This window comes from Culex pipiens, chromosome 2 (assembly GCF_016801865.2).
Source record: "Culex pipiens pallens isolate TS chromosome 2, TS_CPP_V2, whole genome shotgun sequence".
Lineage (NCBI taxonomy): Eukaryota > Metazoa > Arthropoda > Insecta > Diptera > Culicidae > Culex > Culex pipiens.
This window is the reverse complement of record NC_068938.1, coordinates 83,554,847-83,580,095: the sequence shown is the minus strand read 5'-3', so window position 1 is coordinate 83,580,095 and position 25,249 is coordinate 83,554,847. Positions and strand designations below refer to the sequence as shown.

At 36.2% G+C, this 25,249-nt stretch overlaps 1 protein-coding gene across 12 annotated transcripts in view; it reads right to left on the bottom strand.

Moving 5' to 3' along the window:
* The window catches only part of LOC120426262 (protein NDRG3), a 166,569-nt gene that overhangs the window by 5,876 nt on the left and 135,444 nt on the right, over positions 1 to 25,249 (bottom strand). For 10 of the 12 annotated variants that reach the window (XM_052708907.1, XM_052708904.1, XM_052708899.1 and 7 more), the window contains 6 exons: positions 24,372 to 24,492; positions 24,166 to 24,307; positions 23,928 to 24,107; positions 23,749 to 23,869; positions 23,539 to 23,651; positions 18,895 to 18,979 (listed from right to left, as the gene is read on the bottom strand). In XM_052708907.1, coding sequence (XP_052564867.1) covers positions 18,895 to 18,979; positions 23,539 to 23,651; positions 23,749 to 23,869; positions 23,928 to 24,107; positions 24,166 to 24,307; positions 24,372 to 24,492 — 762 coding nt within the window. Of the gene's footprint in view, positions 1 to 10,256; positions 11,593 to 18,894; positions 18,980 to 23,538; positions 23,652 to 23,748; positions 23,870 to 23,927; positions 24,108 to 24,165; positions 24,308 to 24,371; positions 24,493 to 25,249 lie in introns of those variants that run through there. The other 2 variants (XM_052708906.1, XM_052708905.1) reach the window with 2 other exon arrangements.

The window sequence follows — 25,249 nt, the reverse complement described above, 5'->3', positions numbered from 1 at the left end:
AAATCGAACCGAAACTGGTGTTAGGACAGAAAACGAGAATGTAGAGCAGTTCACTAGGAAGTCACAACATGTTTTTATTTATTACAAATTTCCATGTTTATTGATCCTAGCAGATTTTCACCTATTACATTTTTTCAGTCTTTTAGGTAGATCGGTACGAGACCATCCACAAACCACGTGGACACTTTTTTGGAATTTTCAAAAAAAAAAAAAACCAAATTTTAACCAAATAATTTTCAGTTCTGATACAATTTTCGTACTTCTCTATTGTTTGGTTTGATTGAAAGTTGATAAAAGTTGATTAATTAGAAAATTTTTTTTTTTAATATTTCCGCAACCTTGGTTTTAAAAATTCTAAATATTTTTAGAGTAGTTTAGAAGTCATACTCATCAATTGAGAATGAAATTTCGTGGTTTGACTATCCAAAGATAGTTACTTGTTATATGTTACACTTTTTGCATCCAAATTTTGAAAAGTAGGCCTGAAAACTGAAAAAAAATCTAAACAAACAACTTAAAAAATTACGTACGATCTGATTGGAATCTGGTGTTGGCAAACGTCAAAATAGTTGTTTATGCAACAAACTGCAAAAATAAATCTTGTTTCGCTACGGGTTGCATACAATATGTTTGCAAATTTCGAAAAAGATATATTTAAAAACGATTTTTTAAATCTATATTTATTCAGATTTTTTTTGCCATATACATTAAGGTGTCAATAAAAAAACGACATCAGAGATACCCCCTGATTCGATTCCTTGGGCAAAAATATGTAACCATGAAAATTTTGAGTGAAATCGGTTAAGGGTTATGGGTCGATTTTAATCGTCGAAGTGGGCGGAATAAATCTTTTCATACAAACACGTCTTCTTTAAATCGTTAACAACTCGTCTGGGTTAACTCGGATCGTTTTGCGGTCTTGGATAAAGCTGTTTGCCATACAATTTTACAAAAGAATTTTAAACTTGACAACACATTTAACGCAACTTTTTGGCGAAATTTTAAATATTTGCTTTTTCTTATACATTTTTTTAATTTTCCCATACAAACTTCAAAGATAAAAAGCGACCCTTATCCGATTTGGCTCAAAATTTTCACAGTTACCTATTGATACCTAAGGAATCGGACCAGGGGGTATTTCTTACGATTTTCCAAAATTCTATTTTTTTTTCTTGTCACCATAACCACCATACATTCATTCACATAAAAAAGTTTGCACAGAAATTTTGTTGATTGGTATTATTGAGTATTTAATCACAATCATCTTAATTTTAAATATCAGAATTTTACTTTATTGATTTTTTTTTTTTTTTTTTTTTTGAATTAAATATACTTTATTGAATCTTTCTTATAATAATTACATTTGGTTTACATAATAAGTGGTCAGCTGTGGCTCTTCAGCTTTAATTTGCTTTTCGTGATTTAAACACTGTTCATTTTCATAACTTTAAAAGTATATGATTTATCATTTTTGTAACACTAGGTACAATGAGGAAAAAAAAAATGTTAAGAAAACATTACCCTAACCTAAAACTAACTTAAACTTACAATAAACTAAACCAATCCTTGAATCAAGGGGTATTCAGAAATAGCACATTTTTCCCTGAATTTCAAACATTTTTCTTGAATCTTCTGATCCAACATTTTTACTTCTGCTAATTCATGAACCTCACTTGATCTTGTCCAGCCAGGAACATTCAAAACCATTTTGAGTACCTTGTTTTGGACACGCTGGAGCTTCAATTTATGAGTTCTAGCGCAACACTCCCAAACAGGTACTGCATACTCAATAACGGGGTAAATTATTTGTTTGTAAACTGCTAGCTTATTTTTCAAAGAAAGCTTTGATTTTCTGTTAATTAAAGGGTACAAGCACCTGATAAGAATGCTGCACTTGTTCAATATTTTGTCTACATGCTGCCGAAACAAAAGTTTCGAGTCAAGTATGAGACCTAAGTAGACAACTTCCTTTGACCAGGGTATCGAAACATCATTCATTTTAATCAAAACATCATCCTTTGGGACAAATCTGGCCGATTTGGAAAGAGGAAAAATGATGGTTTGAGTTTTTGCTGCATTTATACGAATTTTCCAGTCGCCAAAGTATTCGGAAAGAACGTCAAGACCCTTCTGAAGACGGCCAACTAAATATCTGGTTATTTTACCCTTATAAATAACGGCAGTGTCATCAGCAAAAAGTGACAACACACCATTACCAGGAAGAGTAGGCAAATCAGATGTAAAAATATTGTACAGAAGTGGGCCAAGAATACTTCCTTGGGGAACCCCAGCATCAATGTTGAATAATCCAGAAGCAATTCCATTCAGAAAAACCCTGAACGATCTCTCCGAAAGATAGTGCTGGATAATTTTGATAAGATACATTGGAAAACCGTACAAATACAGTTTATGTATCAAACCATCATGCCAAACATTGTCAAAAGCCTTCTCAACATCCAACAAAGCCATAGCAGTTGATTTAGACTCAAGCTTGTTCTGCTTGATGATTTTAGTTACTCTCGTAAGCTGATGAGCAGTATTATGCCCCTTTCGGAAGCCAAACTGCTCATTCAAAATTATATTATTATCGTTGGTAAAATCCAAAAGCCTTGAATAGATGACCTTCTCAAAGAGTTTGGACAAACTACTCAAAAGACTAATGGGACGATAACTTGTTGGCGATGTTGGATCTTTTTGAGGCTTCAAAATTGGTATGACTTTGCCCAGTTTCCAATTGGTGGGGAAGTAACCAAGTTGCAAACATTTATTGAAAATATTGGCTAGATGTTGAAAGAACTGATCACTCTGTTTTTTCAACACTAGATTAAAAATGTTATCAAAGCCAGGAGCTTTCATATTTTTCATTTGTTTTACTGCAACTTTGACTTCCTCACCAGAAACATGGGAATCTGCAGGAAATTCAAAGGTAGAGTTATTAATTGTTGAAATACTATTGGCAACTGATGTTTCTTTACGGCTGGTCATGGAAGCGCCAAGATTATGAGAACTAACAAAATGAAGCCCAAGTGCATTTGCCTTTTCCTCGGATGTAATCAAGGGAGAATCCTCAACAATAAGAGGAGGAATAGGCTTTGGTTTGTTTTTAAGAACTTTAGAAAGTTTCCAAAATGGTTTTGAATAATTCCCAAGCTGGCTTACATGTTTTGAAAATTCTTGATTTCTGATATTGTCAAGTCGGTCTTGTATGATTTTATTCAAATTGTTCACTGAAATCTTTTTGTCATAGTCCCCAGTCCGTTGATATTGTCTCCTATAAACATTCCTAAGTCTAATCAAGTGTTTAGTATCTACGTCAATATCAGTTACCTTAAAATTAACAGGAACCTCCCGAACGTTGGCAGCCTCTGCTTGGTTGATAGCCTGCTGGATCACCTCCAGCGAACGATCAATATCGGCAGAAGTTTCCGGGTGTTGATCATAGTCGATGTTGCTGTCGACCACTTGCTGAAACTGCTGCCAGTCAACGTTGTGGTAATCTTTCCGGGTTGGTTGCCGCTGCGGAGTAACGGAAGCTCCAACCTCCACAACCACCGGATAGTGATCAGAACTCAGCTCTTCAAACACCTCAGGATGAGCCACGTTCTCAGCCATATTGGTAATGAAGAAGTCGATGATTGAGTGATTTCCAGACCGAGCCACCCTCGTTGGACGATCTGGACTCACAACGTTGTAGTATCCGTTTTGCAGATCGTTGTGCAGAATCACTCCGTTCCGATTCCTCCTGCTGTTGCCCCAAACTTCATGCTTCGCGTTGAGGTCACCAGCGATGATGTACTTTGCGCTCCGCCGTGTCAGCTTCTGGATATCGCTCTTCAGTTTTGCTGCTGAACCATCTCTGGAATTCACCTGACGTGGGCAGTATGCAGCAATGAAGAGTACTGGGCCAACCGAAGTGGGAATTTCCACCCCAACGGCCTCGATGATGTCCAGCTTGAAGTGTGGCAGCCGGCGTGGCTTGAGATCACGATGAACAGCGACAAGCACACCTCCTCCTCCAGACGTGGTCCTGTCGAGCTGCGTCGCAATCTTGTAGTTTTGCAGATAAACTTTTTCACCGGGCTTCAGATGAGTTTCCGTGATGGCAGCTACGTCGATCTCCTTCTCGCGAAGAAAATCCACCAGCTCTAAGTTCTTCCTCCTAATGGAGCAAGCGTTCCAATTCAGCAGCTTGAGGGACCTACGATCCATACTGGATGACGAACGAGGTCAGCACTTCAATCTGCTGGGTCTTGGTTTTGCATCCACGCAGTGCAGCGGACATCTGTTTGAAAATATTGAGGAGTTCGGTTGAGGTATAAAGATCATTACCATTTTCCTCAACTGCTGGTTCTTGGGTTGGTCTTGGCTCCTGGCTGAAGCCCGGTGGTGACGGTCTCGGCTCCTGGCTGGAACCCGGCCGCGGTTGATTCATCTCAGCTCTCTTCCTGGGATCCAACGGCAACGGTGCCAAGTTCGGGACCTGGCGTCGCGGTTGAAGAGGTGGAAAGTTTTGCTCCACCAGGGCTGGAGGAGTTCTACGACGCTGAGGCTGATTCTTCGTCGATGCTTGCTGCCGAATTTTCACGAACTCAGCTCTCTTGGGGCACTTTCGGTCGGTTGACGAGTGCTCACCGTTGCAGTTGAGGCACTTTACCAGCGAATCTTGGATGCACTGGGATGTGATGTGCGCATCGGTACCACATTTGGCGCAACGACGCTTCAGGTGGCAGTTCTTACCTCCGTGCCCGAAACCCAGGCAGTTGAAGCATTGTGTGACGTCACGGTGCACTGGTCGGTATCGCTCCCACGACACGATAATGTTGAAAACCGCTCGAATTGCCTTCAGCTCAGGAAGCGTCGTCGATCCCTTAGCCAAATGCAGCAGGTAGAGCTGGTCACGGTACTTGATGTCTTTGTTGCGTCGGCTCATTTTGTGCACGGCCAACACATCCAGTTTCAAAACTTTTAGCTCGGCAGCTAATTCCTCCACTGGCATGTCGTACAGACCTCTGACGACGATTTTGTACGGCTTATCCATGGCGACATCATGGGTAAAGTACTCCGCCTCGTTTTCGGTCAAGTATTCCTTGACCAGTTGATAGTGCTGCCTGGATTGCACCAGCACCTTAAATCCGTCCTGACACAGACGAATGTTGCCTTGGACTTTCCCAGACTTGATGAGTTCAACTAGCCCCGCTCGAAAGTCGATCGTTGCTGCTGATTGCCGTACATAAAAAGGAGGCAGTTTCTCCTTTCGCTGTTTCACTTCATTCTCCTTTGCTTTCGCTACCTGGTCCTCGTCAGGCAGTCCAGCGAACTTGTTGTTCTTCAAAAGCTGCTCCTCGTGCGACGAAGAGTTCTCCTCCTCCTCGTCCATCGGTACAGTACCGTCGCTCTTTTTCGTCTTTTTGCTGTTCGATGTCACTTCCAAAAGCACCTTCCTTTTGGAAATCCCCGGTTTTTGGCCATCAGTTGAGGCCTCAACCTTCCTTTTGGAAATTCCCACTTTTTTGCCTGCTTGAGCCGCAGGTAGGGCGATATTGCCGGCGTTTTGCGCCGGGACGCGACGAGTCATGTTGAATCAGACAACCTTCTCCAACGAATGCTCGGATAACAATGATACTTTATTGATAAATTATTGCTTCTTTCGCAATTCAGTGACTTCTAATGCACTTCTCTTTTTCTTCGGCCAGACTCCATGGGCTTAATCTTTACAAATATTTTTTTATATTTGGTAATAATTTATTCCTAGACAAATATTCAAATTATTTAAATTTAATGTTAACTACGTTTCAAGTATTTTTTTATATGACATTTGTTTCAAGAACGTTTCCCATTCATTTGTGGAGTAAATATTTTTTATTGTAAGTAATTTGGTAATGAAGTAATTAATGATACCGGATACTATTTAATAGTTTAAAGATAATCTTAAGAGGCAGATTTTAAAATATTATTTCTTTCTGCTTTTAAAATTTGTCTGCCCACACGGAGAAAAACGTACCATGCAATTTGAAAACTTTGTTCGTGTTTCCCATTTTCATGAACGCATGTTCTCAATTTTGGGAACTATTTTTTCTCCGTGCATCAACAATAAATCTAATAATACAAAATGTGATTTCCTAGTGAACTGTCCTGTTGGAGTGAACAAAAAGTAAGAAACAGTTGGCGAAAATAAACGATGGTACGAATCAACCAATCACGAATCAATGAATATTTTCGCGAGATTTTGTTTTTTGCTTAGCATGGCTCCGATCGATCATCCCGGCTAGGTGAGTTTGAAAGTTTTTTTTTGTTTATTTATTTAATTATAACAAAAAATCATACAAAAGTGTAAAAATACAGTGTAAGAGAAGGAAAATTACAAGCCAAACTGTTTGGAAGGTGGACAAACTCAAAACAACGTAAAATAAGCTTCAAATTTAATACTTAATTGATGCTTGAATGGAGTGGTGATGGAAATGGATGATCAGTGATAATTACAATCCTTGCTGGTGGTGACCACTCACGAGGGGCGATGATGTAGATGATGAAGAGAGATGATGATGGGGGTGATGATGATACGATGTGGGGAAATTGTGTTGATAACGATGGTTGACGGCGGTTCGACTCGATTTAATCTGATAGCAACAATTCAATTATAAATCTCTGAACGCTTGCGATACCGGGGGTTCGCATATATGCGACAATACTTAAACTGCTGGAGGGTTGATGGAAATATTATGTTATTAAATGGTTCAACAAATGTTTAACTTTCATGTTAATCGATGGAATTATATGAATATGCAAATAGTTGATTGTTCTGTTTGGTTCAACTTACCTTAACCTGAGCTACATCAAAATTAAAATATTGTTACAACATTTACTGCTTGTTAAATTTTAATAAAGTCCAAAGATTTTTTTGTTTTGTTTTATGTTCAAAATATACATATCATTAAAATACTGTATGGGTAATTCTCCGCCAACTCACACAGCAGTTGCTCCGACCCCTCTTCATGCATGAAACATTGTTCTAAGGGGTAACTTCTGTCCCTGGTCACGAATTCAAGCTTCATTTTGAAAATTGATGTCAAAGGGACTTTAACATAAAATTAAACGCCCGATTTGATGGCGTACTCAGAATTAAAAAAAACGTATTTTTCATCGAAAGAAATACAAAAATAGTTCCAAAAATGTTGCCATTTTTCGTTACTCAACTGTAAAAAAAATCTTGGCACATTTTATAGGACATTGAATGCACTCTTCTTGTAACCATTCCAAATTAATGCGATTCTACAAAAAAAATTGAAAAAGTTGGTCGCGTTGTGCATGGCCTTTCAAGGTCACCCACGACTACACCCAAAGCTGGGCAGCGCTAGTCCGAGAAAATAATGGCCTCGCGATGAGAGAATAGTGATACCATTTACGGACACAGAGAACACAGCTCGAGATGGGCGGAAGAATAATTCCCTCGAGGTTCATTTGCAAAAAAAATCATCCTTCAAAACAAAATACCAAAAGTTACGAGAATCGAACCAGAGAACTTTGACATACTAACCCAATGACTTAACTGCCTCGGCCACCACAGCTTGATGAATAAAGAGTGGTCAGATGTCGATGTATGCCACTTGTTGGAGATTTATAGTTTCAATTGACGAATGAACTCATTTGTTATGGTGGTGTGAGTTGGTAGCATTATTCTCTCGATTTTGGCACTGAGCCCTCAATAAATTTCTCTCGACTCGGAATTTCGGGTGTAGAGGTGGGCAGAAAAAGAGCGAACCACTAAAAGAGCCGATTACCTAAAAAGAGCAAACGAACGAAATAATCCCAAAATTTTACCAAGGTGTGTTTTTTTTTAGCACTTTTGTGGTAATTCGTCAATAGGATGCAAAATGCAACTTTTCTGTCGTCCCTGCTATTTTTAAGACCCTTATTTGGACATTCTCTTGCTATTTCACTAGTAAAAATAGTACTTTTTGAACAAGACTATTTTATCCAGAGCAGCAAAGCACTGCCTCCAAATTGCCTGTTCCATAACTGTGGGATGTTATTGTGCCTCCCACAATTGTGGAACAACTGAATTTAATTGATATTTTCACAAAAAAAAGTTATCAGAACATGTTTAAAACATCACTAAGCTTAAGTTTTATTGGTCTCAGAGTGTGAAATATTTTTTTGTAAAAAATATGTACTCCTGGAGAGAAAAAAAGTTTGTTTACATCGTAAGAAAAAAGTGTTCCGAAATTGTGGATTTCAAGGGTCAATGTTGTTCTTTAAAAACTTGACATAAAACGTAAAAATGTACAGCAAGTCTATACATCAATCGAAAGATCGCAAGAAAAGCTTTCACATGATGGAAAAAGCAAATCATTATGTTCAAATATCGATTTTCTATGATTTGTTGAACATTGGCAGATCTGTAAACCGTTCCGAATATGAGGGGTGACTGTACCTTAGAATAAAAAATTGCAGGTTAAAGAGGGGCTATTTTCCAACATCTTGATAGTTACATCGTCGAATTTCGTTGGGGATCTACTGCAACTTTCTCATCAAAATATCGATGACGGTGTGTTCTTTTGTACTAAGCTTGCTGGGAGAGCTCATGGGCATCGATAGTATAGAAAGACTCTATATAGCATCGATGACTATAATTGAACACCACTTAAAAGTTTTCTAACTCATATTTTTCAGTTTCTAAAATTTCTATGAAAATCTAAAAGTGAATGATCTTCTAAACAAAATTAAAAAAAAACTTTTCATTGAAATTTTTATTATATTCACTTGTAAAATTTCACCAAAATATAATAAATAGCCTACGATATTTTGAAAAAAAAAACTCCTCTTGACCGATTAAATTTAGCATGCATCTCCTTTATCATTTTAATCAGAAGGTAGAAAATAATTCGCATAATATTTTCTCCAAAATTAGCATTCTTTCAATTTTGGCTGAAATTATTCCAATGTTAAGGGCCTATGTTAAGATTTTCTTGTTTTTAGCTTGTTTTATCAAATAATTTATTAATGTCGAATAAAACCTAAGGGACCATCCATAAACCACGTGGTTTCTTGCGGGGGGTGTCAGGGATAAATATTACCCCTTAGGACAAAGTTTCACGCCAATCGAAGAGGAGTCGGGACAACTTTTGTCCAATTTCGTGTGAGTTGGTGGAGAATAACCCGTTACATTTTGATTCAAGTGCTAAAACAATGAACTTTTTAGCTATAAAATATGTGCTATAATGAACTTTTTAGCACGGTGTTAACTGCCGTTCTACGCATAATTGTCCCATGTTCAAAAAAGTGCAACTGAGAAAAACGCGATTGAAATTTTTCGATTGATTTCTGTGTTTCTACGCATAATTGTCCCGTGGGTTCTTATTCGTCCTATGTTTCCCCAATCGCCCCAGTTAGTAGTTTATCACTCTTATTTATGATTCTATTGCTATACAGTATGTAAACAAGACTCAATGCTTTGTATAACTAATGATTTCGTGAAAGAAAATACTTGGTGAGACAATTATGCGTAGAATTGTAACGATGGGACAAACAGACTTGGTGTTGTTTTTGATGAGTTTCCGAACAAAGTACTAGATTTTATGGTTTTTTTCGAAAAGAATACGACAAACTAAACTTAAAAATGTCAAAAGGTCAAAATCGTCAAAAAATGACATGGGACAATTATGCTTAGAACGGCAGTTAAGTATTTTAAAAATGGATTCGCATTAAAATTCTATTGATTTTTATACATGTCATTTTCAAAAACATTTGTGAGTTTTTTTTTTTTGAAAAGGTCCAATAAACCAAATGTCCAGTTTTAGCTTTTTGGGTGTTTTTGAAGCCGCCTTGAGACAGAAGTATTGAAAAAACCCAAAAAGCAAAAACTGAAAATTTGGCTTATTGGACCTTTTCAAAAAAAAAAAAAACTCTAGATTTGCTACAAAATATTGAAATTTTCGTTTTTTATCCCTTCATTTCGATATCGACCAGAGGTTACCGATGAAAACGTTAAAAAGCTTCTCATATTTTTTGTGATGATTGCGTTTTGGTTCAATCACTTTTGAGGGTATTTAACGTATAATATTTATGTTGTAGTTTAAACTTGATAGAGAAAAAAAACAACTCTAAATAAAATCAGAAAGCATAAGCACTGCTCACCGCGTAAAATTTTGAGAAATAAAAGTAATTTATCGGCAAAACAAAACAGAATGTCATCAAGCTAAGGAAAAACAAAATAAAACAACATCCAATTCCAACTAATCAAAAAGCATCGCCGTGTGTATTGTGTATAAGCTTATTTATTTATTTCATTTCATTTCGTTCATTTGACAAACATTATGTTGAAAACTAAAAAATATTTACGCTACGTTTTATGTGTGTAATGTGTGTGTGTGTGTGTTTGGTAAACAGAACAAAATACAATCTTCTTGCTTCGCCATCAACTCGTTCCCTTCTCGTCTGTGACTTTGTGAATCGATAATTGCTTAAATAATAACATAAACTTAAAATAGATACACATTAAAACAAAACACTCCTTCGTTCACTCTTTTGGTAATGGAAATCATAATAACTCACTAACACTACTATTGTTGACTTTTTTTTTTGACATTTGCTCCTACCAACTTAACTTCTAACTGATAAAAGCTTAAATAATACAAAAAGTGAGAGTACAGCAAGAATATGCAGATATGGTGTTAGGTGTAGGTGTGGTCCTACTCCTTTTTCTCGACGATCTTTCTGGAAACTGCATGAAATGATAAGTTCAGCAAAAGTTGTAAGAAATTTGGTTTTTGGTTTGTTTGGAGAAATGAAAGATTTATAAATTAAAAGGCACTAAGTGGAGAAGGGAATTTACTACTAGTTATGCACACAGTTTGTTCTGGATTTTGAAATCTAATGTTTTGTATTTTAAGATTGACAGAAACCAAACATAAACAATGCTCTAAATGCCTACCGTTAATGCAATATATGAATGTCTCAATTGGTGGTGATGGTAAGGAAGGAGGGTTTGGTAAATATACATTTATTAGCTCTTTCACTACAATATTCAACTGCTTAATCTGCTGGGATATTTGGAATAATCAGCTATCGGGGTTCGTTCACAATTACGGCGGTAATGCAGAGGAAGCTTTTTTCTGGCATTTCTCGTACGTTCTCACAAAAAAGCTTCACAGAACCAAACACAGCGCGCAATCACTCTCTCGTCTCACTAAAAAAATCTAAAGTTTCCGGAAGAACAAAATGGCACTTTGGCGGCTTCTATTTTTTCCAATTTTGAGTGAATTTTTCATCATCGATCGTCTCCGCGGAACCAATTAGGAGGAGGAAGCTTTCCACTGGGGAAATCTTTGGATTCGTGCTTTTTGTTTCCTTCATAGTTTACGGTGGTGCGTTGGTGTGATTGCATTTTTTTCTGCTAAAAGCCAACCGGAAATCGAAAATCACTAATCAAAATTGTGCGTGTTGACTTTGTCGGATTGTGTTTAACTCTTGCGCATACATTCAAAGCTCCGCACACATACTCGCGCAAGCGCTCAACGCTCACTCTCTAGTAGCTCAAACTTTCTACGGTGCCCGAGCGGGACAGTTTGCCTAGTTTTTGCAAAGCGCCAACAGCTAAATAAACGAGAAGAAAAAACAAAAAGAAGGGAAGAAAGAAACAATGATAAGTGTGTGCGGTTGTTTGTGTTTGTGTTAGGGTTTGGGGTTTGTTAGTGAGACTCACGAGAAGGAACACAAGGGTTAACTCATTGAAATATAAAAAAAGCAAATTAAACTTAATTTATGTAACATAAAATAATGCTAAGTGTTATTTGTAAGTGTAAGTATTGAAAATTAAGTGCTACACAATCAGATTTGGTTTCGAACTTTTATTTTAAAGCAAATAAACCTTTTAATATTTTTAATAGGAATAACTCATGTTTTTCCTTGCAATTATGTAATCTAGAGCATCCTCAACTTTGTTATCTTATTGTCCCAATCAAGGGACCTGTATTTCAGGTCAAAGATTTTGACATTTCGGGCGTTCACCTTTCGAACGCCATTTTCGCTTAAAAACCTGGATACTTATGGCACGTTCGATTGAAGGCTAGTTCCGCACTGAGTGTCGCACTCAGTGCTGTTAAAGTATATTTTTTTAAGAAACTCGTGCGAGTTCCGCACTAAGTGCTGGACCGGCTCCTCAAACCAAAGTACCGTTAGTGAATTTCTTGGCCTACTCCGCCCGACGACGACAGTCACAAACGAATAGACTCAGAGAGGAACGATGTTAAACATTTACCAACGCGGAACTTGTCGAGTATGAGAGTGAAGGAACAGAAGAGAGTTTTTCAGTAGCAGTAGGTGTGATAATGACACACTGTAGAAATTAATCAGGCCAACTCACAAAGCGAATGATCTCTTCTCAAATTTTCGTTTTAACTTGTTTAAGGGTTCATTCAAATATTACGTAACACAAAAACTAGCATTTAGTCTTAAATGTGTTTTTGAGTATCAAAACATATGTATTATTCATCAAAAAAAGACTGAAAAATTTATGCTACGTGTTTTTTCATGAAATTGCATAAAAAACACATTGTTTTTGGAACGAATGCTAGTCACAATGATTTATTTAATATTTCCGGCTTAATTATTTACTCCGGAGATGTCTTCAATTTTTTACACAATTTTTACTCACGCCTTTATTAATTAAATATTAATTCAAGTTTGGGCAAAAGATAACTCAAACACTTAGACAGCCTGTATATGAGCAATTCTCTACCAAAACCGGAAATGGATTTTATTTGTATTTTTTGATTTGGCTCAAACTTTGTGGGGGCCTTCCCTATGACCAAATATGCTATTTTGTGTCATTGGTTCATCCATACAAGTCTCCATACAATTTTGGCTGCTGTCCATACAAAACTTGTATGTAAATATTCAAACAGCTGTAACTTTTGATTGAATTTTCTGATCAATTTGGTGTCTTCGGCAAAATTGTAGGTATTGTTGAGGACTTTTGAGAAAAAATAGGTACACTGAAAAAAAATTGCAGATTTTTTTATCTACTTTTTTTCACTAAAACTCAATTTCCCGAAATACGTATTTTTTGATTTTCGAGATTTTTTGATATGTTTTAGGGGACAAAAATCCGCAACTTTTGAGCCATAGAGAAACATGGTCAAAAAAATCTGCCGCCGAGTTATGAATTTTTGAAAAAAAACAGTGATTTTTGGAAACAAATAGATGTTTCATGCAAAAGAGTAAGACATTATTTTTTAATGCAAAATTGAATTTGCAATCGAAAAGTACTTTACAGATTTTTTGATAAAGGGCTCCGTTTTCAAGATATAGCCAACGAAAATTTGATTTTAGCGAAATATTTGCAGTTTTTCAATTTTTAAAAATAGTGACCATAAGTGACCGTTTCTAATAATTTTTTTTTTGAAAAGTTCAGAAAATTTGCTATAAAATTGTCTAAGAGGCATTGAAGATTGGACCTCGGGTTGCTAAGATAGAGCCGCTTTAAGAAAAAGAAACACGAAAATTTATGTTTTCTTAATCTCACCAAAACAACCCACCATTTTGTAATGCCCATATCTCAGCAAATAATGGTCCGATTTTCAATGTTAATACATGAAACATTCGTGAAATTTACCGATCTTTTCGAAAAACATATTTTGAAAAAATTAAATCAGGACTAACATTTTAAAAGGGCCAAACATTGAATATTACGCCCATTTAAAATGCTAACCTTGAATTAAAAAAAAATCAAAATCCAAACTTTTTTTCGTAAAATCGCGATAACTCGTGATGTTTATAAGCAAACCCCTTATGTCTATATATCAATTTTTTTGAAATTGTCTGAATGCTCTACAACTTTGTAGAACATTGTTACACTCTAAAAAATAACCCTGCAAAGTTAGAAAAAAACACGAAATTTTAAAATGAAAAACTTTGTTCTAAATGAAAAAATGACCCTTCTGGGACAATGTAGATTCGAAAAGTACATTAAATTTCCCATAAAATGACATGTTCCAAAAAAATTTACAGTCGAGTAACGGAAAATGGGAGAATTTCCAAAACTTTTTTAGTGTTTTTTTCGATGAAAAATACGTTTATTCGGAATTCTGAGTACGCCATCAAATCGGGCGTCTAATTTTACATAAAAATCCCTTTGACACCAAATTTCTATCTCATCACCGTTTCGGGCTGCAAATTGATGAAAAACACCTCTTTTTTCGCATGTTCAAAAATGGAAGGGGTCGTACCGCCCCTCCGTCACGAGATATCAAAAAACGGACCTCAGATTCGTGATCAGGGACAAAAGTTACCCCTTAGGACAAAGTTTCACGCAAATCGAAGAGGGGTCGGGGCAACTTTTCCCGATTTCGTGTGAGTTGGTAGAGAATTACCCATATCAAAAAATACGTATTTTGGAAAATCCGCCACAAAACGATTTTCGCAAACGCAGTTTAACGGGACGTCATGCGTGGTCGGCTCCTAATCGCCATCTCGCGCTCTTTCATTGCAGTTTTCGGAGAGATTGAGAGACTCAGCGGTGAGAGCGCAGAGTCGATGAAAAGTGAAGGAGTGATAGAGAGAGAATGCCATCGCTGGAAATCACGTGACACAAGAAGAGATCTTACAAGCTATAGTGACGGTCGCTATACTCTCGGATGTTTTTGGTGCAGAGATAATCCATTGATAGCTTTTTAAAAAAAAATCTATTATTAATTATTTCTTAAAATCACTATTTTTTTGTTCAAAAAGTCAGCGCAAAAGATGCCTTCTTAGTCCCCTGAAAAATAACAAAACATTTCAAAAATCAAAAAATCTTGTTTTGTTAATTGTGGTCAAAAGCCCAAAAAATGGACAAAATTTCATTTCAATATAAAATGGAAAATTGAAACTTAGAGAATTACTGATAGTAAAAAGTTGAACGTAATCTTTGAAATCTCGTTTTCCGATCAAACATTTTTAAACAGATTCCTTGCAGTACCAATTTGTTCAATTTATTGCAGAACACATGAAATTTGTTTAAAAAATCAAATAGTTTAAGTTATTTATGAATCAAAATGCTTTTATAGTTACAGAAAACATAAAAGTTGTTGATTGAAGCTTGGCCACAGATGACATCCGTCGCATAATTTTTGCTAGGCTGCAGCAAATTTGTTTTCGCCTCAATTTTGAAAGTATTTTGTATTTTGGGTGGGGGGGGGGGGCGACAAAAACTTTAAAACATATTTACAACAACCTTATTTTATGGCCCTTTTTAAAGAAGTGCAATTTGTTGAAAAATAAACTTGAAGCCAAAATAAAAAGCTGAGTTTGTAATTTTGTGTGAGTTTGAAAAACAATTTATGCTTGATTACATTATTGATTTTGAATTTGAAATAACCTTATTTAAGGGATTTTTTTAAATAAAAACTTTTAAACTAAAATTTTCCCTTTACCACCTTTACTCAAGATTTTCTGGAATAACTCTTTGCTTTCAGAAAACTGTAATTACAAAAGCCAACTCGGTTCTAACCAGGTCCCAGCACCGAAAAGGACCTGATGAAAGAAATTTTATGAAAAAACTGATTTTTTAATTCCTTCACTGTCTAACATTTGGGATTATTCTCCCATAAAGGTAAAAAAAACTCCTGTGTTCAGTTGGTATTAATTTTAACGATTTCAAGCTAATAAATTTAAATCAAATATTCTTGCTGGATGAAATTGCTACATTTAGATGAAATGATGGGATGATATTTTCGAAACAAAACCAAAACTGATTGCGTTGAAAGAGTTAACAATTTGACAGCAATAACTTATAGCAAAAGCATAGTTCAAAATTAACTCATTTGTGGAGGAAAAAAAATATAAAAGACAGTTAGAAACAAGAAAAAAATATATCAAAAAACATCCAGCCTCAACTAGCGACGGGAAAACATCAAACAACAACGCACAGACAATCAGACGCTGCCAAATTTCAAAACTTTATATTGCGAAAGAAGAGCAGTTCTCTAGAATTTCGGTCATTCGATTTTTTTTGTATTTTTTAATCCGACTGAAACTTTTTTGGTGCCTTCGGTATGCCCAAAGAAGCCATTTTGCATCATTAGTTTGTCCATATAATTTTCCATACAAATTCGGCAGCTGTCCATACAAAAATGATGTATGAAAATTCAAAAATCTGTATCTTTTGAAGGAATTTTTTGATCGATTTGGTGTCTTCGGCAAAGTTGTAGGTATGGATACGGACTACACTGGAAAAAATAATACACGGTAAAAAAAAATTTGGTGATTTTTTTATTTAACTTTTTATCACTAAAACTTGATTTACAAAAAAACACTATTTTTAATTTTTTTTATTTTTTGATATGTTTTAGAAGACATAAAATGCCAACTTTTCAGAAATTTCCAGGTTGTGCAAAAAATCACTGACCGAGTTATGAATTTTTTAATCAATACTGATTTTTTCAAAAAATCGAAATTTTGGTCGTAAAAATTTTTCAACTTCATTTTTCGATGTAAAATCAAATTTGCAATCAAAAAGTACTTTACTGAAATTTTGATAAAGTGCACCGTTTTCAAGTTATAGCCATATTTAAGTGACTTTTTTGAAAATAGTCGCAGTTTTTCATTTTTTTAAATTAGTGCACATGTTTGCCCAGTTTTGAAAAAAATATTTTTGAAAAGCTGAGAAAATTCTCTATATTTTGCTTATTTGGACTTTGTTGATACGACCTTTAGTTGCTGAGATATTGCAATGCAAAGGTTTAAAAACAGGAAAATTGATGTTTTCTAAGTTTCACCCAAACAACCCACCATTTTCTATCGTCAATATCTCAGCAACTAATGGTCCGATTTTCAATGTTAATATATGAAACATTTGTGAAATTTTCCGATCTCTTCGAAAAAAATATTTTTGGAATTTTCAAATCAAGACTAACATTTCACAAAGGCCAAACATTCAATATTACGCCCTTTTAAAATGTTTGTCTTGATTTGAAAATTCCAAAAATATTTTTTTCGAAAAGATCGGAAAATTTCACAATTGTTTCATATATTAACATTGAAAATCGGACCATTAGTTGCTGAGATATTGACGATAGAAAATGGTTGGTTGTTTGGGTGAAACTTAGAAAACATCAATTTTCCTGTTTTTAAACCTTTGCATTGCAATATCTCAGCAACTAAAGATCGTATCAACATAGTCCGAATAAGCAAAATATAGAGAATTTTCTCAGCTTTTCAAAAATATTTTTTTCAAAACTGGGCAAACATGTGCACTAATTTAAAAAAATGAAAAACTGCGACTATTTTCAAAAAAGTCACTTAAATATGGCTATAACTTGAAAACGGTGCACTTTATCAAAATTTTAGTAAAGTACTTTTTGATTGCAAATTTGATTTTACATCGAAAAATGAAGTTGAAAAATTTTTACGACCAAAATTTCGATTTTTTGAAAAAATCAGTATTGATTAAAAAATTCATAACTCGGTCAGTGATTTTTTGCACAACCTGGAAATTTCTGAAAAGTTGGCATTTTATGTCTTCTAAAACATATCAAAAAATAAAAAAAATTAAAAATAGTGTTTTTTTGTAAATCAAGTTTTAGTGATAAAAAGTTAAATAAAAAAATCACCAAATTTTTTTTTACCGTGTATTATTTTTTCCAGTGTAGTCCGTATCCATACCTACAACTTTGCCGAAGACACCAAATCGATCAAAAAATTCCTTCAAAAGATACAGATTTTTGAATTTTCATACATCATTTTTGTATGGACAGCTGCCGAATTTGTATGGAAAATTATATGGACAAACTAATGATGCAAAATGGCTTCTTTGGGCATACCGAAGGCACCAAAAAAGTTTCAGCCGGATTAAAAAATACAAAAATTAAAATTGAAGAAAAAAGACCGATTTCGTAGAGAATTGCTCAGAAGCGTCTGATTGTTTGTGCCGCGATTTTTTTATTGCAAGGGACAAAATGTGAATAAAAACGCCAATGTTTAGAGTTAGCCGCGTAAGCTTCCGCAAATAGACGTAGCTTCGCAAGTCTTATTTTTTATTGAAATTTTTCACTTTTTTCGAAGTAACATTACTTTTGGTGGTATGATTCGCGAAGCTAGCTTCATGTTTTTTTTTTTTGATAATTTAGCGCCAAGCGTTGCTTGCTTTTTTTGAGTCTAGTTTCAATTAGCTGGTTTTGTTTCGCTTTTTTTGTTGTTTGCAAATGTGATGAAATTGGAGCTGGGCTTTGAAGCGCAGCAGCAGCTTGTATCGAACATATATATCGAGCGATCATATTAATTTATAATGAAACCAATGCTATCATTTTTCTTTTTTTGATTTTGTACATAAATATACAAATATGCTAATCAATTCCTAAGATGAAGGTTTTAATGAGAAACTGAGGTGCTAAATCAGTTTTGATTTGAGAGAGGGTGGGGGCGCTTCGAGATGAAATTAATGATTTTATGTAATTAAAAACTAATTTTAGATTTGTTAGTGTTAGCCTAATTCCAAACTCAACAATAAGGTTAGCGACTTCAAATTCAACTACCTGCGCGTGATCGATGAGCAAGCTTCAATTTAGTCTATCGCTATGGTTTTGGGCCAAATTTTTGCGTTAATTTTCGAATGACTCGAAAATGAAACTGATCTTTTTTTTGCTAGTCTTATTCTATGATGCATGGATTGTGAGTGTGGGTTTACTTCTAAATTGCGCCAAATTTTACTCGCTACCGTTTTACGCTTTTCTGTTTTTTTTAGCTTTAGTATCAGATTTATGCCTCTGGGTTAGTACTAGGTTCGAATTGTTAAATATCAAGGTGGCTAGTTTTGTAGTTGTTGCTTTTTTTTTGCTCTAACATTTTGTTTATAAGACAAGGGGGGGTTTTTGACAGAGAGATACTGGGGAATTAGGGGACAACAATCTTAACACTTACCATAGCCTTCACCCTGCAGGAACAATCGGAACGCCTCGGCCAGCTTGCCCGGTTGCTCCTCGAGTACGAGACCGCAGTCGGAGATCTGGGAGTTGGGAAGGACGGGGATAAAAATGTTAGTTATGCTGTTTGAAATATTGTGGCAATGACAGTAGTACTGTTTAGACAACGATTTCGTACTTCAAAACAGCATTGCCTGGCATCAAATCTCATTCTAAGGCTGTGAATTTCGGATTTCTTAAAATGTCAAAGTTTTATTTACATGACCGTTCTTTTACTGGACATATTTGCATAACTGTCCCATTCGGTTGTAATAACAACATATTTTTTTAGCACAACAATTTTTCAGTTCTTTCCTGCGGGTAGTTTTTGCAGCGCCTTGGACTCTGACTCTGGCTTGGCAGAATATACTGACTCCGAATTATTTGTTTAGCCCCCACTAAGTGCAAGCATGCAGAAAAATAAGGCATATGGGTCATTTCGCGCCAACTGGCACACCACTCGAAATGCACTTTCTCTGATCAAGCTCAAATTTGGTGGAGCTATTGATACTATCAAAACATGTAAGAATCCCGATTTTGAACCAAATTGGACCACCCCTTTTTTTGGCACCACCCCAAAGTTTTGCGATTTTCGAATTTTTTTTTCAAAAAACCTCTTTTTTAAAATGGCCATATCTCGGAAAAAAAAATAGATAGAGCAAAACTCGACAGCTATTTTTAAAGGTAATTGGACGCTGAATCGAATGGCTTTTTTGATTGTTTTTGATTTTTGATTGGAATCAAACTTTGATGCGTTTTGTGCAATTAAAATTTTTACACAAAATTTTCTCAATATACATGCGATTAAATTTTGAATTAAACTTCGCCATTAACACGGGGGAACACCCCCAGAGATTTTACATAAGAATCAATTTTCCGAATGTTGGGCGAATTGAAATTTCTTGAGATATCGTTTTTTAAGCTTGCAGTTGCAGAATTTGCCTACCACACGATGCACGATGCTTTTTTTTTTAAATTTGATAAACAATATCAAAAAGTAAAAAAAAGACTATTTCTCAACGTTTTTCAAAGAATTTTCATTGGTTTTCCCAACTAATTCGGAATTTAGTCTAGTGATGGGTCAATCTTTGATTTCAGGGAGTAGCCCCGAGGAAGCCCGAATTTGGACCACCCTAACATATTGACAGTTTGTACTATTTTGCAAAAACCGATACAACAGGCAACTATTTAACAAAACCAGTATTGAAAGGTGGCTGGGGAGGCCAGCTATTGTTTTAAAATTCAAGTTTTGTGGAAAAGTTACCTGTTGTCTCGAAATCTGCAAAATAGTTCCAGCGGTCAAAATGCTTACCCGCCGTTTTCAAATGTTGCTCCAGAGTTTCAAAAAGTCTGAACACAAAACTGTTTTAAAGAATTGTTTTACTCTTCAAAAAGAATTCATTCTTGTTTCTGTAACTTTTTGAAGAGTTTTTTTTTTGTCATGCTATCTAACATAAGCAATTCTTTCTAAAGTTTTATATGTTTGGAATCGAACATTTTCAAAGTGATTTTATATTGTTACAAAATAGTAGAGGTGGGCAAAAGAAAAGCCACTCAAAGAGCCGGTTCACTGAAAAGAGCAAACGAACCGTGGCTCACAAAAAAAGAACCGCGGTTCTTTTTTAAACTGTAGTCTTTTGAAAGAACCGTTTCAAGATGGCATGATTTTTGTTATAAATATAATTTATTGAATTTAAAAAAATAGTATTAAATTGGTTTTTGAGAACTGAAAATGCAATTTCAAATATTTTAATGCTTATAAAAATTAATCCCAAAAGTAAATGATTTTTTAAACAACATGAAAAAAACTTTTCACCTGATTGTGAGCAATTCCAGCCCAAAACATGATTTTTTCAGGTACTTGTTTCTCGACCCTCTCCGATTTCAATGAAACTTTGTAGACATGTTATCCTACGCTTATATAAGCCATTTTTGTGTATATGGAGCCAGTTTCACTCGATAATGACATTTAAGAAGGGAGTAAGTGTTTTAAATATTTTTGTGTTTCGTAATTTAACACTGGAACGCCCAACGCATGTCCAACTTACACGGACGCCCAAGCCTCCCAAAAAAGTTGGAACGGTAACTTTAACTCGCTGGTTCTCGGGCAATACACAACCAATCGGGACGATTCTTGTTTCTAGTGATTTGTAAGAATGTCTAGATGATCCTAAAATTTTGCAGAATTTGATTTGAACAAATCTGTAATTTCTGCGACCGAAAACATCGTTCCACCTTTTTTTAAAACGACTGCCTCCGCGGATTTTTTGGCGAATTTTTTTTATACGCGAAAAAAAAAGTTGGAACGATGTTTTTGATCGCAAAAATTACAAATTTGATCAAATTAAGTTCTGCAAAGTTCTAGAATCATCTAGACATACTAACAAATCACAGGAAAGAAGAATCATCTTGATTGGTTGAGTTATACCCGAGAAACATTGAGTTGAAGTTACCGTTCCAACTTTTTTGGAGCCTTGGGCGTTGGAATGTTAAATATTGCTGTATCCCGAAGCCGTTGCATCGTATCAAAAAGTCGTCAAAAACAAACTTGTAGGAAATTTGACGGGCTTTCCGAAAAAAATACACTGAAAGAAAAAAAACACTCCACCTTTATGAGATTTTTTGATTTTTAAGTTTAAAAGTCAAATTTGAAGGTGAGCCCATGATTTTTTTTCGTTCAATTTTTTTTGTAAAAATAGCCTAAGATGTTATTTAAAAGACTCACGAAAAATGCAGGATGGAGCAACTCACCTAAAAAAATACAAAAATCATTTACTGAAACATTTTTTTTCAAAAGTGCTCTAAACATCAAAATTTTCAAAAACGAACACGAGAGTCGATTCTCCAGACAATTTTACATAAAAGTCTCCATATTGACCATTGTCCTAAAAAAATCCTTGTGAAGTTACAGCGGTTTTCAAAGCAAAAATGTTGAAAAAATAGGTTTTTTGACGGTTTTTGGCAATTTCTATAATACAGACTTGATTTTTCAGTCTCGAAAAATATTTTTACTGGAAAGCTCGTCCAATTTCCCATAAGTTTGTTTTTGACCACATTTCGATTGGATGTATGGGCTCACAGATATAAGCTAATTACATTGCTCATAACTGAAAACATAATATTTTTTCAGTGTAGTATAGTAACCTGGATAGTCAATATGGAGACTTTTATGTAAAATTGTCTGGAGAATCGACTCTCCTGTTCGGTTTTTGAAAATTTTGATGTTTAGAGCACTTTTGAAAAAAACAATTTCAGTAAATGATTTTTGTATTTTTTAGGTGAGTTGCTCCAGCTTGCATTTTTCGTGAGTCTTTTTGTAACATCTTAGGCTATTTTCACAAAAAATTTGAACGAAAAAAAATCGTTGGCTCATCTTTAAATGTTTAAGCCCTAATAATTGTGAACTCAAGTGGCACAAGCCAAATCAGTAATAAGTCGAGAACACTGATGAAGTCTGCAAGTAGTAGACGAAATCTGTCAAGATATTTTAAAAAAATAAGCGGAATTAAAAAGGAATAACTCATCTCTTTGTATTCACATTTTAAATGGTTTCTGATCTCTCAAATCGATGCATTCTGCAGTTTTTAAAGAATCTCAAAAAGAATTTCAGAAGTTGTCCCACACATAAGGCTTCGTGTTAAGTTTTCGTCAAAAAACTAGATTTCTTCTAGATACAGTATTTGTTCGGTAACTGGACTGAGAACGTAGCCCAGTCACCGAATGCGGCTCGCTAACTGGGCTGAACGAAAAATAACGAGGGGACCACCGATGCATAATATTTAGCAAATAAAAAAATTAAATAAATTTTACTCACATTTATTTACAATGCTTACTTTCATATTCCTCTAATTGTGACTTGAAATTACTTTAAAGATTTAAAAGTTTTTTTTTTATTTATTGAACATGCTATTGCATCCATTAACCCCTCGGTCATTTCGGTTTGTTTTGGTTTTTTGACGTTTGTCTGCTTTTGAACTGGGCTACGGCCCAATTATCGAGCGCCCAGTTAAAAAGCTGCCCAGTTAAACAACGCTCAGTTACCGAACAACTACTGTATTGCACTGCTCAAGCTACTAATACAAATTAAGTTATTATTTTTATTTAGATTAAACGCATTGAATCAAAACACAACTTCCCTTGCCAACGTGGCAACAGGCACTTGTGATGAAAAGTTTGCGATAACAGTTCGTGGAAAACCGGAAAAATGGCATGACTCATAAAGAGTGCGCCTGAATAAAAAAAAAAACAAACTTTTTGCGGTCTCTGCGTCGCCGCTGCACTCAATTACATCAGACGACAGGGTGCAGGGAAAAATAGTTGTAACTTTTCTCCACGGGACAGTTAGGGCCGGGATGAAAAATCGCCCCGAATGCGGCACTTTTGCTGACATCGGGGTCAACGCGGGGAAAAGTTTCCCTCCGCAAGTTCGAGCACGATGAAGTTTGGACCGAACGTTGCGCGAGATAACGGGGCAACACTGTCGTCAACTGCAATTTATCGCAGATGAGCAGTGTTGCCTAATTAGACGGGCGAAAAATGGACCCATGGCTTAGTGTTTGGGGGTGTTTCCTAAAAGCAATGGTTGTTGATTGGTTTGGCTTACCTTCATCCAATTAGTCTTCTCCGGGACGAGCCTGCCGTTGAAGGTGACCGTGTCGTCGATGTGTGGCGAAAGTGCTCCGGTAATGTTCAGCACTGGCATTTTCAGGGATGCAGCTACGGGAGCGAGGAAAAACAGGAGAAAATTAATCAATTTCACCGAGCAAAAAAGGAGAAGATAAAACGCGCGGCTCAAATTTCGCGCCATAATTACTCGTTTGGGGTGAGCCGGACGGCGTCCGGGCAATGTTCAGGTCGGTACGCTTGATGTACGAATCGATCAGCATGGCCAGGTTGACGGGGTTTATCGAGCGCTCAAAGTTGGATTTGTAGAGCTGGAACAAAACATTCGTGATTAAAAAAACTCTTCAAAACATAACTTCGAGTACATACCTGGACCAGATCCAAGTTGCGCTCCTCCGGATTCCGGCCAAAGTGGTGCCACATCAGATAGTCCAGCACTCCCTGGGTCATGCCCTTGGAGCGGAGATTGCGCGTGTTCAGCAGCTGGTAGCCCCACTCGATCCAGCCGGCCTGGGTCGAGCTGCAGTTGATTAGGCAGAGGGCGCCAACCTGCGGGAGGAATTTGTTTTAGGGCAAATTTTCGTATGTCTACAAAAAATCGACTCACCTTATCCGGGTTGGCCAGGGCGAACCGGGCCAAGATGTTGGCCCCAGCACCGACGCCCAGCCCGATGATGGACTTCAGGTTAAAGTGTGACATCACGAACAGCATCTGGGCACCCAGCTCGTCGAACGTCGGGTACACGTATCTGATAAAAAAAAAACAAAGTTTTAGAATAGTTTTTGAAAAAAAAAACCCTGACGATGACTTACTCTTCCGGGAAGGTGGGGGCGCCTTCCTCCTGGCCGGGGGCGTTCACGTGGTACACGCAAAAGTTGTCCAACAGCGAACGCATCGACGGGAAGTTGAAGAATCCGGCAAAGCTCGATGCATCTGGAAGGAAGGATTTTGGTTGTAGGCTTTGTTTCATCAAACAATTTCTAAAAAAAATCGGAATTTAAGAATTGAATCTCAAACATTTATCAGAGTGTACTAATAACTAATTGAATCGAGCAGCAGCTGATGATAAGAGGGGGTGCAAATTGAATTACGTCTCGAAAGTGAGCTGTTAACGACAGCTACTCAGCTCCGAACGGAGAAAAGGTGTGCAAGATGCACTTAGGAGAAGAACACCTCTTTTCCCATTGATACTTTAAAAGGATGTGGGTACCAGAACACATTGGTGTGTGTGTGTGCCGGTCTTGTTTAGAAGGGACGATGGCAGGGATAACGTGAAATTGACGTGATGTATTGTTGCAACTTAATCGAGTTAATTGTAGCTTCCATCACCCCAGAGGTGCGTGACACGAAAAGATGAGGCGGCAACTTTGTTACGATAGAGTTTGAATGACGTTTAAAAATGATTTTTTGCTGTTGCTAGAAACGGGTAGTTCATCTCTTAGAAACTATACAAAGTTTATATTTTTGAACGAAAAAGTGAAATTAACCCTCTACGGAGTGCTGGCAGCTCTGGCCCAGCTCGGTTGTGTATTTCGTCGCGTATTTTTAATCGAAGTTTTAAGTGAGAAACTCGACAGGGAACTGTGGGAAAAGTGTTTCAATCGATGCGGCAGATCGGGCTCCTCACGAGCAGCATGGAGTTTCTTCGAAGTTCGAGGAAAATAAGGAGTTTTGCGTCAAATTGTTTTGC